The 17,278-nt window shown below is 38.5% G+C and overlaps 1 protein-coding gene across 2 annotated transcripts in view; it reads right to left on the bottom strand.

Moving 5' to 3' along the window:
- Positions 1-5,220: 5,220 nt before the first annotated feature.
- cacna2d1a (calcium channel, voltage-dependent, alpha 2/delta subunit 1a) overlaps positions 5,221-17,278 on the bottom strand; it is a 98,950-nt gene continuing 86,892 nt past the window's right edge. For both annotated transcript variants that reach the window (XM_063905529.1, XM_063905528.1), the window contains exons 32-38: positions 16,811-16,963; positions 15,026-15,078; positions 14,636-14,691; positions 13,385-13,511; positions 11,052-11,164; positions 10,336-10,418; positions 5,221-6,846 (exon numbers count right to left, since the gene is read on the bottom strand). In XM_063905529.1, coding sequence (XP_063761599.1) covers positions 6,724-6,846; positions 10,336-10,418; positions 11,052-11,164; positions 13,385-13,511; positions 14,636-14,691; positions 15,026-15,078; positions 16,811-16,963 — 708 coding nt within the window. In that variant the 3' untranslated portion in view covers positions 5,221-6,723. The remainder of the gene's footprint in view (positions 6,847-10,335; positions 10,419-11,051; positions 11,165-13,384; positions 13,512-14,635; positions 14,692-15,025; positions 15,079-16,810; positions 16,964-17,278) is intronic.

Here is a 17,278-nt window from a genome sequence, read left to right as displayed (position 1 = left end):
TTCTCAGTATCCAAAACCAGCCCTACTGTATGATGGCTTTCACGTAAAAGGAAGGGAGAACGCAGAAATCATATCTTCTTAATCTCGCACTGCAAGGAATGCAAGCGTAAGCATGATCGGAGAAGAGAGGGGGTTTTGAGAGCAGAACATGCATATAAATGAAGTGGTGAGCAGCACTGTGTGACCACTCCTGGTCAAACACATGAGGTCCCACTTTCTAAAGCACTTAAAGGTTCACTGTGGTGCACAAAAGACACGTGACACCGTCTCTTTACTCCTTGGAAAGCTCGTCTTGGAATAACAAACTTAATGAGGGAACTGTTAATACTACCAAATGTAATTACTTACATAATAAACTTTTCATATTTACTCTGGAGGCCGTTTACTTACAGGCCAGATATTAATCAGTGACAGAGGGACACAGGCCCACTGACTGAGAGATACGGATAAGGTTAGGGATAACAATCAAAAACACAACAGGGGTGACCTCCCAGTGTAAACTGACTCGGTCATCTTGTTGCCAAACGCTAAATCCAGAGCCCCTGGCAGGAAATCCAGCGTGTGTTGTTGACATCGCAACTCATCCGTGACAGACAAGGAATAACACTTTTGGAGAGGAAGAGGTTGGAGAAAAAAATCCAAGAATGACAGAGTGCTGTCAACGGCAAACACGTTATTTCAGCCTGATAGTCAATCGTTCATGCAATATAAACCCAAGGAACGAGAAAATGTTCAAAACAGAGATTATACATCGTGAAAAAGATGCTGTGGTAATAAAATGCTGAGAGAGGGACCAATTAAAACTATTTCAACAATTGAGAAGTCATTTTTTTGTATTACAATGTTTAAAATGTATGGGAATGAGGATGGTATTCAGTTTCTTGAATTCAAAGTTTTAATTGACAGTGTTGTAATCATTTCTGTCACAGGGTTTGTAAAATATACAGTTTCCTATTATTGGTCTCTGTATAGTCATTCGCCATCTGTACTTTCAACAATAAAGGCCATTTTTATTAAAAATACTGAAGTCATTGTAATTGGTCACATTAAGAATGTCCCCAAGCACCTTAAGGATTTTAGTTTTTCTTCATGGCTAGCAGTATACCATACATGACTATGGTATGTTTTTAATGTCCATAATAAAGAGTAAAATGAGCCTATATTTTGTCTTTGGGGGGCAGTGAGGAATAGTGGCTGTAAGGATCTGGGCTTGAGCACAGCTGGTTTCAGGTTCAAGTGTAAAGCGGACTGTGCTAACGAGAAATTCACTTACTATTTGATCAACATGCAACAGGGAAAACATGAATTACTGCAAATTTATGAACAGAGAACATTACGGGTCGTTGTTAATGGACATGTCCTTGAGCCAAATTCAATGTTGTAGATAGATGTGGCTGGACCTACGCCTCCATCGTTTTCTGTTAGTTTTTGCTGGACATTGTTGATTTTGGCTGGACGTCGGGTTCTGATGTTGGCTAGACACAGCCAGAACAGACTCAGGGTGCTTCCTTCTCATTTTCACACACATTTGGATGGGAAATGCGTGTTGGCAATGGGACAGGAGTTAGTAACAGTAATCTGATCCGACATAGAAAAAAACAAGATATTTTGCAAGAAAAGGAAAAGAGCCAGAACTCTACACGCAATGCAACAGATAGTAATCATAAACTTTTATTCTGATTATACCTTTTTTGCACATGAATAAACACTTTTTTTTTTTACTTCCCAGGATTATAAACATTGTTCTTTTTTCGTTTGTTGAGAACAACATCGGTTTTTGCACACATTTTTACATGACTGATTTTGGAGATTCAAGCTCCTCTAAAGTGTAATATGTTAAAGCACACTTGAAGGAGACCTACTAAGATAACCAAAGCCGAGTCTCTATCAAGAGTCTGCCTTAAAACCGAAGGCCGAGAAAGATTGACTGACAGGCACGCCAATTGTCTGCCAAAGAGTGGCAGCAAGGTAACAAGACACAAAAAACACACACAATGCAATCTTTAAGATTCCAGAAATAAAAAGGCCAACTTACACAATCCATACAGAGCACCAACAGTCAAAAACACTTAATATCACATCGAGAGTATATTATTCCTGAAGTCACAGCATCTGATTTTAGCACTTAAGATTATAATGGAACATCTGGATAACTATGGAGCTCATGTTCACTCTCCAAGGTTTTCTGTGCATCTCACAAAGCATCTGAGAATTTTAGGTGGTGTGTATTCTCACTCATTTCACATCCGTACGTCCCTGCCCAGATTGACTTAAAGGACCATACCAATGTTTAAGCAAGTTCAGCTTCTGATCTGAAATAATGTATGTTTATCACATATTCGTAGCTAGTGTCAACATGAAGTTGAAATTAGGAGATTAGCATAAACCAATGGAAGTAGGAAGCAGGGAAAAGGTCATTGACCCCCCAGCTTTACTTCTACTTAGCGTTGCGGCTAGTGTATTCCATGGCAAGATGTTCATAAATTTACATGGCCATCTCGATTCTCCCCATATCTGATTACTGTATAGAAATTAATGGAAGCGAAAGAGACGTTTTAGGAAAAGCACATCAACGTGACTAAAGTTCAGTCACAACCAAAGTAGTGGAACGACTAATGCCCCACCGCTAGGGTCACTGAAAATCCTAAACGCTACAACATGGTTTGGAAAATCCTCCGCAGCAATAAACATCCATGATTTAGTCCAGAAAAACTTGCTAAATCTCCAGTATTGTTCCTTGGTGATTATACATAGCTTGAACCATTCAGAAATATTGAGTAGTGCATTCATAGATCACGCTGGCCAATCAGATTCTCTTTTTGTTCAGACCAGGACGGAGCCAAATGCTGTCCCCCCCAAGAGCAATGCAGTAATAGCTGATCATACCTTATCATACTATGAACAAATGCCTGACATCCATAATATAATGCATCCCAACATTACACATAGCACACCAGATACACGTTTTTTTCTTTTGTGAATCAAGCCACTACCATGCAGCACAGGGAGAAAATGTGAGCCTTACTTGATGCCTTCGTAAATTGCATAAATTCTATGTTAGGATTATAGGTTTCTCCACAAGAGAATAAGAAAGCCCCATATGGCACTTGATATTTTTGAGTGTTAGTAAATGAGGAGCATATATACCAGTGTTAGTTTCACCACATTGCTTTTGTTGGAAGGTTATAGTTTATGATTAAAGATGTTGATGGTAATGGTCGAGCTTTGCCATAAAATACAATGGATTCCTTGATTCTACTTGGAGGAATACTCATAGGAAAAACTGACATTATTCAAAATGATGCAATAGGGATTAATTAAATAATCCAGGTTGAGAGACGACGTTAGTGGTCAGTACACACAATTTAATTTGTTGTCTTCAATTCCCAACACAATTATGCAATTTCCTGCAAACATCTGCCAGTGTTTATAGATTACACAACTAAGAGATGCACTCCCTGGTTTTGTTTAAATGGTGTATATAGCCCCACTTAAATCCTTAAATGTGTTCCTCTGCAAAGGATCAGAAAAACAAAGTTGAAATCGGTTAACCGTAAGTCAGGGGGACATTTTATGATTTGGGGGGTGCCATGAGGCAGTAAAGCAATGAATCCTAAATGTATTTGATTTCACTAAACAGTTATAATGTAATGTTTACCATTGTAACATGTGATGGACATTTCTCAACTCGAAACAGGGAACTTTAAAATGATCACATCGGGGGATTGCACATTGACACCAACAAACCATCAAAGTGCAGCTGGCTAAAGTCACTTTATATTTAAAGCTTTTTGTTTATGACAGTCTCATGATGTTTTATTTCCTTAATTAAAATATATATTATATATTTTAACTATGAGTGTTTTGTAAATTCATAAAAACACAGCATGCAATGATGTACATATCGCAACTTCAGGATCAGTTTTGTTTCATCCTAAAGTCCATTAAGTTGTTATATTTTTATTCCTGCAGAGATAATTAGTACTGCATTGACATTGGGCTACTCTAAGTGCCTATATTTGGTCCTGTGAGAGTTGGTATTATATATCTTTTTTGACATATTGCTTTTGCTCTGCAGCAGTGGTTTGGCTAACTTGCATTTCTTAATATCCCTCCGACTGTAAATTTCCTCTGGACAGAATAATAATTTAAAAAAAACATCTACAGTAAATCATATGAACATTTTCCCGCTTAAAGGAACAATATGTAAAACTTTAAGCTGGCATTTCAAAATTGGCACAGCAGACAAAATTCGAAATGTTGGAAAGAGTTGTCCCTCCTTTCCAGATTCATAGAAGCAACACCAAATCCTCAGTTCATCAGATGGTTTATAGATATGCAACCTAGATATTTTGGGAAATTATAAACCTGCTAATGTTGGTTAACTTTATCAGGGTTACGCCAATGAATAACCTCTTCTAAAACAGGTATGTTAAATTCAGTTATTTTCCGAGATAACATAAGTAGCTAGGATGGTCTTGAGTGCTTTTTCAAAACTTTTGTTTCAGTCTTATACTTCTGTCACGCTGGTTTTTGGCATGGTAGTACAAAGCTGTGGCTCATTCGAGACCCCTTTGTGTGTGACTGATAGCATTAAGCATTGTTAGCATGACAGTGTTAGCTAGCACTAGACTGGCTTAATTCACTGGCTGTGTGTGAAATACTCAAGCACTCTTACATATAATAGTTTAAAGAAAGTAATAAACTTGATTTCACTCAAAATGCACATCCCTAATGTGATTAATTAGTTAGGTTAGCTATCCTGACATCAATGCTTACCTTTCCAGGAGCCAACTTGCCATCTCTTTTAATACTCTTCTGGGCTCTGAGCTGTCCCAATCTTCCAAACTCGTCTCCAATATTAACACGTGTTCTGCAACGTCTCGGGTCATGGAGCTTTTAGCAAAGCTGAATCCAGCGTTATCTCTGTCGATCAAGTTTGTTTCCTTGATTCCATGGCTGCAGCTTGCTGTGTTTGCTTGGTAATTTGTTTCTTATCAGGCCACATGAGGTTTTGAAATAGACGTGGTTAACATTACACAAGCACAAACAAAAACAGACTTAGCAAACTGGAATGGAATTTTTGGGAAAGAACAGCCTGGCATTGGTGTCTGAGGAAGCCAGTATATTAACTTTAACCTCAGTAAATATATTACACATTGTTCCTTAAAGTTAGGTATTTTTTAAATTCTAATCTAATAGAAGAGAAGGCACACAACATGAAACATGATGAACTTATATTGAAGAGAAAAGAAGATATGAAATACAGCAGTAGAGACAATCAAAAGCATGGATTGACTGCAGTGATGTATCGGGTGGTATCATACCACAGTAAAACAAAAAATCAAGACGAACCTCACTTCTACACTGATATAGAAGTTGTTTTTCAGGAAGGACCAAACTGTAAAGACTGTAAAATAACAGCTGCACTTTGAATAGCAGTGCAGATAGTAGTCATTTAATTTAAAAAGTGACAGCAGTGAATACAAACAAACGTTTTTTTTTTTGTAAAATACAAATTCTCGTTTTCCCTTTAACTCACCTTCTTTAGTGTAGGGAGTAAAGGAAACGGTTACATACTGTCCAGACGCTTCATTCAAATAAATAATAAAACAAATAAATCTTAATTCTTTCAATTCAGTAGCCACTGTCTACAAAGCTGAGGGATTAATCTGTAACACAGGCCACATGGCACTAGAGACTTTGTCCACTGAGCATGCATAGGACACCAGCCAGGCTCACCCTGATTGGTTAATGTGCACTATGGCAACAAAGTTTTCATTGGATCAATCCAACACCAAGGTGGAAATTCAAGATAATTTACTACTCTTAATCGGGGTTGAAGATTAGTAGATCAGCTATAATGTTTAAAACCTGTACACTCAGAGGCAGACCCTCTGTGGCAGTTTAAGGGTTGGTTTATGTGCATTAAAATAACACGGAACAATGATTTCCACACTGCAAATACAGTATCTACATGAAAGAGCCATGGGGCCAAAGTACAGTTGATGCATCTTTCAAACCCTCAGAGACATGTTCTGCGTAGTGCTATTGACAAAGAATCAGACTGGGACAACATTATTATCAGCAACCCATTGGAGGCAAATGAAGGACATGAGGTTGCGATGTAACAATTTGGCATTTCGTTCTGCCAATCTCAGCCAAATTCTCAACCACAAAACAATAAATACCTAAAAACTAACCACTGCAAATTGATTCAAAATAAATTGCACGCTCACAAAAGGCAGTGCTGTATCTGGCAGTGGTGAATACAACTGCTCAACCTCTTTAATAAACAGCAAGTCTCCCGCATCGTGATTGAAATCCCTCCGATACTTTAAGGCAGTACAATCTCTTTCATCCGTGACATCAAGCCAAAGGAAGTTCAGAAGTCGCCAATCAAAATTAATCTCAGCTGGTGGGGACCATTGAAAAGATGAAGGATAGGCGGAGGTTGAGTTCTTTCTTATCTTTCTAATGGATATCTTTCAAATAAACATTTCTTTCGTCACTTGCACCTGGGAAAATTACTTTAAGAAACCCCTAAAAATTAAGGTATCAAAAGGAGAAACTGGCAGGATATAGCGCTCACAGGTTTTTGTTTGTTTGGTACAAGTGCTTCTCAACGGGCGTTTGTCATTTCGGTGTCAGCGCTGCATGCTGGTTGCCGTATTTGAAGATGGAGAGAGACGGAGAGAGGGAGTGATGAGGATTTTTCAGAGGTCATGACGGGATGGCTTGGGGTCTGGAGCCAGTCAAAACCCAGAGCAGAACCAGCTGAAGGGCCACCATCAGCCACAGTGAGGGGCTCAGGCTGGACGCCCCACCACAGTCAGGGTCCTCCTCCTGGTGGAAAAGGAGTAAAGTCACTGATTGTTACAACCAACACATTAAACATGCTCTAAATGACCTCTCTCCCGACCTATGATTGTCTATTGATAGGTAAGCAACTGCAGTTAGGTCTGCAAACCTGCCAAGCTTTGTTTCACTCCACAGATGCTAACCAAACCAGGTTAGGCTAGCTAATTAGCTGTGGTAAAAGCGATAAGCTCGATAAGTTTGGACGTTAGTGTCTTTTACATTTTCTTTCCTTTCAAAATCCCAAAACATTAACAAAATGTCCCCATTTCTGATTAGCATCCACAATGTAGAAGACAGTGCCGAAAGCTAAAAGAGTTTAGGCTAACATTAGCAACCCTGTCCTGCCTTACTGGATTTGAAGAGTTTAAAAACCCAGCAACGGCTGTACTTATCAAAGCTAATGCTAATGTTTAAAGTGAAGACAAAGCGAAAAGACAGTTTTAACTACCTGCAAAACCTGCTGTTTCTTTATTTTCATAAAACTTGCCTGGTGAGGTCGCTGATTCTGACTTGCAGCTTTGCCCTCAGTCTATTATCTTATTAAATAGGATATTGGATATTTAGCCATTAATTCCATAATGAAAACCCTTTAAAGGATTTTAAAAGTAAACTCGAAACAACAAATGGTCATCTGCTTTGGACTAATACTTTATTTCCTCTGGTAATATTTTATTTTGCCGGCTTAAGCCAGATTGTAAGTAAATCTGCCACATTAATAATTGCAAACTTAAAATGTGCAAAACAGTTGCACTGAAAAAACGGAACATTGACTTTGATTTAATTGTATTATGTCAACAGATTTCACACAACTGGTTATTTGAAAGAAATAATATCAAGGTGAACCAAACACTTTTTATTTGAACTTCATAGTATTGATTTCAACTAGCCTACCACAGTTATGTTAAATCTGTCGACATAACATTTAATTAAAGTCAACGATTCAGTTTTCAGTGTGTAGCATCTTAGCAACAGTAACTCAGAGGGGTTTGGGCCTTTAAAACATATCAACCAGAACTATGCAAGGATCAAACAATAGGTCAAAATAGACCAACAAGATGTCTTTTTAAGATTTGACTGTAGAACTTTGAGCCATCATGTCTGAGCAATTGAATTGAATACTCCCACTCTCTGTATGCTAAGCATCTGGAGAGGTAAAGGGGAAAGAATGTCTCGCCTTGATATGCGTTTAGAGAGGGAAAGAAAAGTTGAGAATCATTTAAAGAGACGTGCAAACGTCTGGATGCAAATGAGAAGTGAGTGGCCTGTTTTAGCTAGCGTCTGGATACATCAGTAATCAGATGTCAACAGAGAGAGAGAGACACCGGAGTCTATTGCCCGGGACTGACAATGATAGATGGGGAGAGATACAAAGAGCGTGGCTCGAAGTTCAAAGTCAGGTGAAACGGGAGAAAATGTTGGCGAGAGACAGAAAGAGTCTGGGAGGTAAGTTGGGGGGAGGTGAAGACAGATGGTGGTAGAACATAAGAGAGAGTGACAGGTGAAAAAAATAAGGGTAGGAAAACAATGGAAAAAGACATGAAGAAGTGGAACAAAGCCGAAACAGTCAGATGTAAAATGAGAAGAGATAAGGCGAGGAAAACAAACAGAGCATAGAAACACCAGGAGAAAGCGTGTTAAAGTTATGAGCCTGAGGCAGTGAGATTGAATGTACGATAATGATGAAGTGTTAATGAAAGAGAAAGCTAGCGTTATGGGACTGACCCGAGACAGCACATGAACAGTGGCAGCAGTAACATGAGCAGAGAGGAAGCCAATGGGGAGCCTGCGCTCCTTCGGCACATGGCCTCATCCTTAACCATCAACAGCCAATCAAAGAGCAGGAAAAAGAGAAAGAAAGAGAATCATGCAGCAAACAGTTCACATTGTAAGCAAGAAGTTAGAAGCAAAATATGAGCAGAAAAGGTAAGAAAATTAGTTCAGACAATAGTAGCAGACGCAATCACTTGAGTGAGAGAGAAAGAGTGAGTGTGTGTGTGTGTGTGGATGTTTGTGTCACTGGAAAACTGAAACATTGACTTTAATTAAATATATTATGTCAACAGATTTCACATAGATTAAAATATTAGGTTCAACTTTTAATATTATCGCCTTCAACTAACCTAATACGGTTATGTGAAATGTGTTGACATAATACATTAAAATAAAGTCAACGTCTCAGTTTTTTTCAGTTTTTTCAGTTTTTTTCAGTGCAGGCATAAGAGTTAATTCACAAACTGAGACACTGGAAAAGGACTAAAGAGTGAAAACAAACAGAGCATTCAAGTGCAGAGGTTTCACACGCAGAGATTTTGTTCTTCTCATAAAATGTTTGTTTGGCTTAGTTATTCATAGTTGAGAAATGCGTGGGAAATCTGCAAACATACAGCTTTGGAGAGATTGCACAAAACACAAAAGACATGCACCATGTAAAAGAGATGGAAAGGTGCTGTGGGTAGAGTTTCTTCCCTGATATATCGTTTTCAAATGTTTTTAAAAGACCGGCTAAAACCGTTTCCTTCTTGCCATTTCCTTTCCCTTTTTATTGGTCCCTAATAAGTGGCTGTTGTTACATCTTATTTTCCAGGTGAAATGTAGTAAAAGATCAAGTTGTTTCATCTGGAGGATAAATTTGGAAGAGATCATAAAAACAAGAAGATATAAAAAAAAAAGAGCACTCCCAGTAACAGGCCAGATCATAAAAATCTCCACTGGAAACAACAATACATTGACATATTTACCTTGATAATGTTTAGGGTAATACTAATAATGGACACAATATTCCCTTTCTCCAGGGTGGTTAATATCTGATAGGTTTGCCCTGTTTTAGCTTCTTTCAGCTAGTTGTTTTGGTTTCTACGATACCCAGCTTTAATGTTATTCTGCAGCTTTTCAAAGTGTTAAATCTCTTATAAAGCCACTGTACGCTAACTGCCCAGCACTAAACAGCAGTTAATGCAGCTTTACTAATTTCACATTTTAAAATGTCTTTATTGGTATTTCAGATATGAGTGAATTTATGTCTGGAAAAAAAATCAGAACTTCAGTATTTGAATTAACGGTGGTTATGGTCCAGTGCTATCTTTCCATATTCAAAAATATATGTGAGTATTGGATCTACAGATTATTTTCATAGTTCCGTCAGAGCCAGGAGTACTGATTGAAGCTCTGTCCCCTAAAGCTGTGACCAGGACTACATTTTCCTTGGCGGTGAACTCAAATGATTTTTAGCAGAGAACCCAGAAACGGTAGCCTCGAGGCACACGCTTTTAATTTAAAAGGCTTTTCCCATTTCAGGCTGGATTTTCTAAAAAAAGGCTTAAATTCTTGTGAGAGTAATAAAGCAGCAATGGTCTCACTTTTTAGCTGCTTGGCAGTGTTATACATGAAACTCTACACAGAGCACCTTAAGGTACAAGAAATGGTGCTGCAGATTGAATTGTTCACAACTAGTAGCCGTCCCAGGTCTGAACTTACGTGTTTGTTGCTTTCAAAACAGGCCGCGGGCCCTTTCCTGTACCGAGGATTCTGAGCCATTACACAGGGATCAGGACCGTTAGCTGGATGAGTAACGTCAGGAACATAACACCAGTCACTCTCAAAAACAGCAACAAACATTCGGAACTCATTCGGTGAAAAGTATTCACAGAACATTTTGATTAACGTGGAAAATCACTAGGATGTATTTTATTACTGTTCAAATCAATATGATCCAGTGTAAATGTTGAAGGAGCATTGAATCGCACACAAAGTTGTTTCTTTTGGATCTCAAGCACATTGCTCAATCCCTTAATGACATGGCAGTCATTTTTGGGCATTTAGATTTCCAGAAGGCTTAAATTATAATCAAACACAGCCCTGTGTGTTTGACAGAGCTCCACGGATTTGTTTGTAAACTATTCTGCAGAAGGATCCCACACTTTCATCTGCTGCACAGATACAGCAGAGAGCAACCCAGTGCAGAGAGCACTTTTAAATCTGGGCCAAATTTGAAAATTACTGTGGAAATGTTCACTCATTATTATGGCTGGAGGAATTATACGATGCAAATGAAGGGGAAAGTGAGTAATGAGATTTACGGATAATCAGCCGTGATTATCTTGACAAAAACACTAACTTCTCAAAACATCTGTTCGCTGAATCAAATGTTCATGTTCTGCGCCAGATGATAGCTGCGCTTGGTAAAAGGATACACTGCTGCTCGTCCTGTATTAACGGCTTTGTGTCACATGACGAGCAGGTGAGTTTTGCATCAGCGATGATGAAGACCAGGTTTGTGTTGGGCAGCTTTTCAGCGTGGTAGAGCCTGGAGAGGAGCACACAAGAGACACATGGGCTTAAATCCAGGAAAGACTGAGATGTACATTTCACTGACATGCAAAATGTTACCAAAAAGTAATGAAAGGTAGCCACTGATTTGTAGTCTTCTGCAGGCACGTGCACAGATATAGCAAAAACAATGTTGCTGTTTGTCAAAAACTGTGTAATCACTCCAAAAATATGAAAATGGCGTCAAATAGAGCTTCAGACGGCAGAGACAGCTTTGTTTTTACAGAGAATAAAAAGGGGATGGATGTCCGGTGGGTGTGCCGGTGGATGAGTGGCAGGCTTACACTGAAACTGAGATTTCTGAATTATATTGTTTCTTTTACTCTCCTTTTTTTCTGTAGAGGAAGTAAAGAAACCGTAACTCTGGATTTCTTTGTTGTTTGAGGTGCAATATATGACTCAGCAGCTTTAAGACATGAAGAAACTGTTATTTTCCACTTCGCTCTAATGTAGTATTTTAGGCGCAAAGTGGGCCGGGCCGTAATTTGGACCGGAAGTGACGTTAGCGCCTTGCCTTAGTATTATATGATATGTGAATTATACAGAATTTGACTAAATATTTGGCACATAGTAAAAGTATCTTAGCCATACAAAATCAGCATTTCTTTGCATGCAGCATCAAGTTACTGTTGTGTAGTGGTGTTGGAACCAACATCCAACTTATTCCAGGAATAGAATCATGTTTATGGAACAAAAATCGCCGGTGTGCCCTTATTGTAAATTTGGGCCCCTGACCTTCTAACATCCTCCTTATGTGTCTGGTCTTCTGCTTTAAACAGACGGTAATTATTCTTTTTACATGACGAGCAACACACAGAAACCACCACAATGAAAAGCATAATGTGGCTCGCTCGCTCAAGCTTCTGAACTGCTTTTATTTCCTGAGGGGACACAGACCTGCTGTGCCACCACACTGTCCTTCAGGACCTCTACCGCAACCCACATGTCGCTGGTGCACAAATGATTTTCTCTGCTTTTTTATGGCAGTCGTTAAAAAGAGACGTGTGCGCGGCTAATGTGCAGGAACGCTGCGCGGCATGTGGGCAGGCACTCCATTAGCCGGCACGAGGGGGCCTTAAAAATGGCCTACGTACACACACATGTACACAATCACACACACACCAACGGTGTCAAGACGGTGGTCCACACTGGTGACTTGACTTCACCTTCATGGCATGTGAATTTTTACTGCACTCTCTCAGTGCCACCTTTGGGGACTTCAGTTGTGTTTCATGGATGCAAACGTATCACTGCAGGTCAGGGAAAGTGCTTAAATCTTAAATATACTCCGTAATGTGTCCAGGGTTGAGAGGGTACTATAAAAATGAAATCCGATGCAGTTAACGATTACCTGTTAAAAAATGGCGTCGGTAACCTAATCCTAGTATCACAATATAAAAGTAAAGTAACTTGTTTGCTTTCAGCTCTTACCTTCTTTAATTTGAACTTAAGTATTGCTGTAAGTATGTCTTTGTTAGGCTGCAGTGTTATTTTAAGCAGTATTAATGTTTGGGAATGTGCTGCACAGTTTTCCAGCTGTCTTTGTGAGCAGCCAGGTAAAATGTAGAGCTGGAGGAGAGGAACTACTCTTCACTTCAGCCTCTTTGGCCATAGCAAGGGGGATGAAGTTTTACTGGCAGCAGAGGAAACAAGTAGCAGACTTAACCTTGTGTAGTGTTCAGGTCCAATTGACCCGTTTTTTATATTAAATTAAAACTAAATGATACAAGGACATTTGACACAATTGAATAGCCTAGTTGAAGGCCATGGAGGGCCTTGCCTTGTTTTTTGTTAAGTAGAAAAAGTAATTGAGTGCACATGCTAAAATGCCAAAGCACATTAATGTCCATCATAAAATGAGATTCAATTCCAAATCAATTTAAAAGCATGAATATGCCCGAAGTTTAAATAAATTATAACTCATGAATACAAACTATATTTATACATGTTATTTAAACTGTTGGGCATTAAGATAAAGACATCATGTAAGGAAAGGGTTTTTCTTACTGCTTTTTTACCCCTAATCATGTCCCAAGTCAATTTGACTAATGGGTCTAAAAGACTAACATAATAGAAGAGTTAAATAAATAAAATAAGTCAGATTTGTTCCCTTATTCTCCAGGCCTGTATATGTTAGGCTTAAAAGTGTAACCGCTTTATGTCTGGTTTGCAGGCAAGAAGGAATGAACATCTGTACCTGGTGCAGTTTTCACAGTCGATTGTCCCTCTGAAGGACAGGTTGTTGGTCTCAAAGTAGTATTGAGTTTGCTCTGTGATGCAGACCTCTTTCAGCATGGCGTCTGACAGTTCCTCATCTATCTCGGCTGTGGAAGGAAACACGAAGAGATTTCATGAAAGCAATCATTTACACTTAGAATAGACATTTGACACATGCAAATATTGAAGGGCAATTATCTCAATCATAGACCTGTGGTGGTTAAGAATGTCTTTTAAAAGAATAACACATCTGTTGACTTTGCTACCAAAATGATAAATATCATGCAACTTAATTGCATTTCTATGTAAAATGCTCTTGTTACTCTATGGTGTGTACAATAAAAATAAAACACATTAATAAAAAAACCTTTGCACGAACAAAAAAGGCCAAAGCGTGTGAACAAACAAAAGAATAACAATGTTGATCAAACCAAAATAAATAAATCTCCTGACTCTTCATTGCTCTTGCTGTGCACACATTCAAGTGTTTAACTGTTAATCTAATAATACATGTTCTCACAAACTTTTTCCTTTTTTACTCACAGCCAAATGTCCCTGCAGTCACTCATTAAATAAATGTGCGTCGTGTAAATATGTGGTTTTGTTCCATCATCAACAGAATTGTGTATCGTTTTGCGTACTAAATACAATAACAAAAACATCACTGGCTAGTTTCACTGAAACATATTTTACTGAAGTTACATCTTGATTTTACTGCGACGTCGGCTTTCATCTCCACAGAAATCTTAGCGACTGATATATTCAAAAACAATTAAATGGAAATGAAACCCAGGTTTGATCCGCATAGTTCATATGTTTTGTCAGAATATCGATGAGCTAACCCTGTAACAACGATTGTCCTCATCACTCATGATAACAAAGAGAGATGTTGTTTTGGTTTTGGATCTGTTGGTGATCATTTCTTTTTTAAAGAATCATTTGCTTTCCGCAGAAAATACTGCACAAATCCACATTTGAAAGGTCTGCACATGAAATCACTTGAAGATGGATGGAGTGCTCCACTGTTCAGAAGAATAATATTGTTACTAGTTACATATTGTTGGCATGTGTTCAGTATTTCAACAGTTTTGCATACAATGTGTTCAATATCTTTTAAAGCCTTGTCAATATCAAAATGAGGTCACTTAGGCAGTCCAGTGCTTGCTCAATATTGCTGATTAAAACCTCAAATCACTATTCCTTTCTTTGCGTCATATGGACAGGAACTCACCTGCGTCCAGGAAATTGGGCAATGTGAAGCTGACCAGTAACTGTTGCAGTATTGACCTAAGAGAAAAAAACACAAGCAGGGATGAAAAATGTCTGGATTCATTGGAACATAATCCCCAATAAATCATCTTTGTTAAACGCTAATGCATGAATAAATCAAGGGAAGATTCTGTGGAATGTTGACTGTCCTGGGAACAATTCAGCTATTAAACAGATGCTATATGTCTATTTTACAGAAACAAATCCTCTGCCTGCTTTTCATTAGAATCTGACTGTAAGGATTTAAAATACTGCTTTAATAGTGATTAATCATAGCTATTAATCATTAGAGAAAAAAAAAGGGCTGACACATGCCAACCATATAGAAACAGATCAGAAAGAAACGACTCACCACGCTGCAGCTGTAGCAAACCACCCCAAATTCAAAATATCTGCAATGGTGGGCTTAGAGGGAAGACAAAAGGAGAAATAATATAAGAGGAGGACAAATTGGAGTCTATCATAATCATCAATTCGCCAATTTAAACATCCTGCCTGTTTTTACAAAGCTACACTATCCAGTTTTGCAAGTCACAAAGACCAAAAGGTTCAGCCAGAGACATTAATTTCTCTCGGAGGAAATTAGAACACAAGCCTTCTTAACAGATGAGACGATCAGTATGTCAACAAACAGCTAGTGAGAAAACAAAGTAGCACACGGTTTGAATAAAAGGAACCAACATGCTGCTTTGATTAGGGGTAGCATGCGAGGGTCTTGTTTTGGTGCTGCATCCTTTCTCTTCAGCTGATGCCGCGTTGAATCATCAGCCAGTCTTGACTAACCGTGTCAGAGGCATCAAGCTGTTGACTTCGTTAAGAATAAAACACACTCATCACCTGGGTCATTTGAGCATTTTTGTGTTGCAAGTCAGGGGAAATTACACGGTATCAATTGTCAATTGGGGAATTTCTGCATCTGTAAATAAATACTTTCATTTCTGTCTTCAGGTATCAGATTATCTGGGATGGACGCTCCCTGTAATGGCATTTCATCAAAACTAATTCATCACTGCCACGGCCTGTCTGTGAGCAGTTTGCATTGTTCATCATCTCAGATGTAATCAGATTGCTGTTACTTTTTTGTTTTTTAAACGACAGGTTACTTGCAGGATTACAATGCATCAATAAAGATATTTAAAATATTTTTTTAATGCAGTAGGACATCTGATTTATTAAAACTAAAATACAGTTTGATTTAAATACATATATTAACTAAAACACTTCTCCAGCTCTACTATTGTGTAAATCCAGCCTAAATTTAAGCGGACACATTTTGATCCTAAATATCTTAGTTTCTTATTTTCTAAGATCAAATTTGTCCTAAGTTGTTATCCTTTTTTTTCTTCGCTTTTAACATTCTTCGTACATTTAATTTGGTGTAAATAGTTGTCTTTAATATAGTTATTTAAAAATATTGCTTTTTATATTTTTGACATACTTTTACAACTTATTTTCTTAGATTGTTTATATTTGCACCACCAGAGACCAAATCAAATTCCTTGTATGTATAAACGTCAAAACTGGCAAAAAACTGGATTCTGATTCGGATTGTTCGGTTGTCTTTCATAATACACTTCTTGTTGATATTTCTTTCTTTTTGATTTATTTGCATTGCGTTTGATGTGGAGGTAATCCAAAATGAATGCTAAGTAATCAGGTTACATTACTTTTATATTGTGATACTTAGATTGGGTTACTGATTTTGTTACATGTAACCAGTAATTGTAACGGATTTCATTTGTAAAGCAACCCTCCCAACCCTGGTATGTTTATAAGTGATGAAAAACAGTGCTTCTTTCTACATCACTCGGTGTGTTGGCCAAGCACGCTAGACCACCTAATCCTGTTACTGCAAACTCCCACTCTAACGCTTTCACCATACCCTCTGCTTTCCCTCTCATCTGCTTCGTCCAGATTTATGGCTCCCTGGTGAGTGTGTTGTGTGCGTGTGTGTGACTTCCATTTTGACATGTTCGAGTAAGCCAGTTTCTCTACGAATGGCTGCATGTGTAGGGAAAATATAAATGTGTGACTATCAAAATGTGTGAACATGGTAGTGTGGCTGTGTACATGTGGGTGGTTCTGTGTGTGAGCATGGTGGATTGTGTGTGAGTGGTCTCTGGCTTATGTAACTCACCACATAGACAGATCGCAGGCCTGCAGCCGCCTTGCTCTTTTTCTCGGGGTCACAGAGCGACTGGTAGTCGAAGGTCTTCTTAAAAGTGAACAGGGACGAGTTGACCAGGTTAACCATGAGGATCGGGTCCATACCACCAAAGAAGCGCCCGATCTGAAGGACAGGGATCAGAACATTCAGCACAAAATAGACGAAAACGTTTAAAAATCCCATCATCGTTTTGTGCACATTCCTGCATTCTTGTCCTGGGGCCCTAGGAATGCAGGGCCCCTTGTTGCCCCTTTTCTGCCACCATCCATTCATTCTGTACAGTATGCCTTTATTTCCAAATTAGCATCGGTGTGAGTTAATGATAGAGCAATCTGATCTAATTATGATCCATTTAAGAATAGCATCTCTTTAGATAATAAAGGTCTTAGAATTAGATTCTGACATAGGACCTGAAGAATAAGCTCATTACTATGTTTG

Source organism: Eleginops maclovinus, chromosome 17 (assembly GCF_036324505.1).
Source record: "Eleginops maclovinus isolate JMC-PN-2008 ecotype Puerto Natales chromosome 17, JC_Emac_rtc_rv5, whole genome shotgun sequence".
Lineage (NCBI taxonomy): Eukaryota > Metazoa > Chordata > Actinopteri > Perciformes > Eleginopidae > Eleginops > Eleginops maclovinus.
Note: the sequence above shows the minus strand (reverse complement) of the source record. Positions and strands in the feature narration are given on the sequence as shown.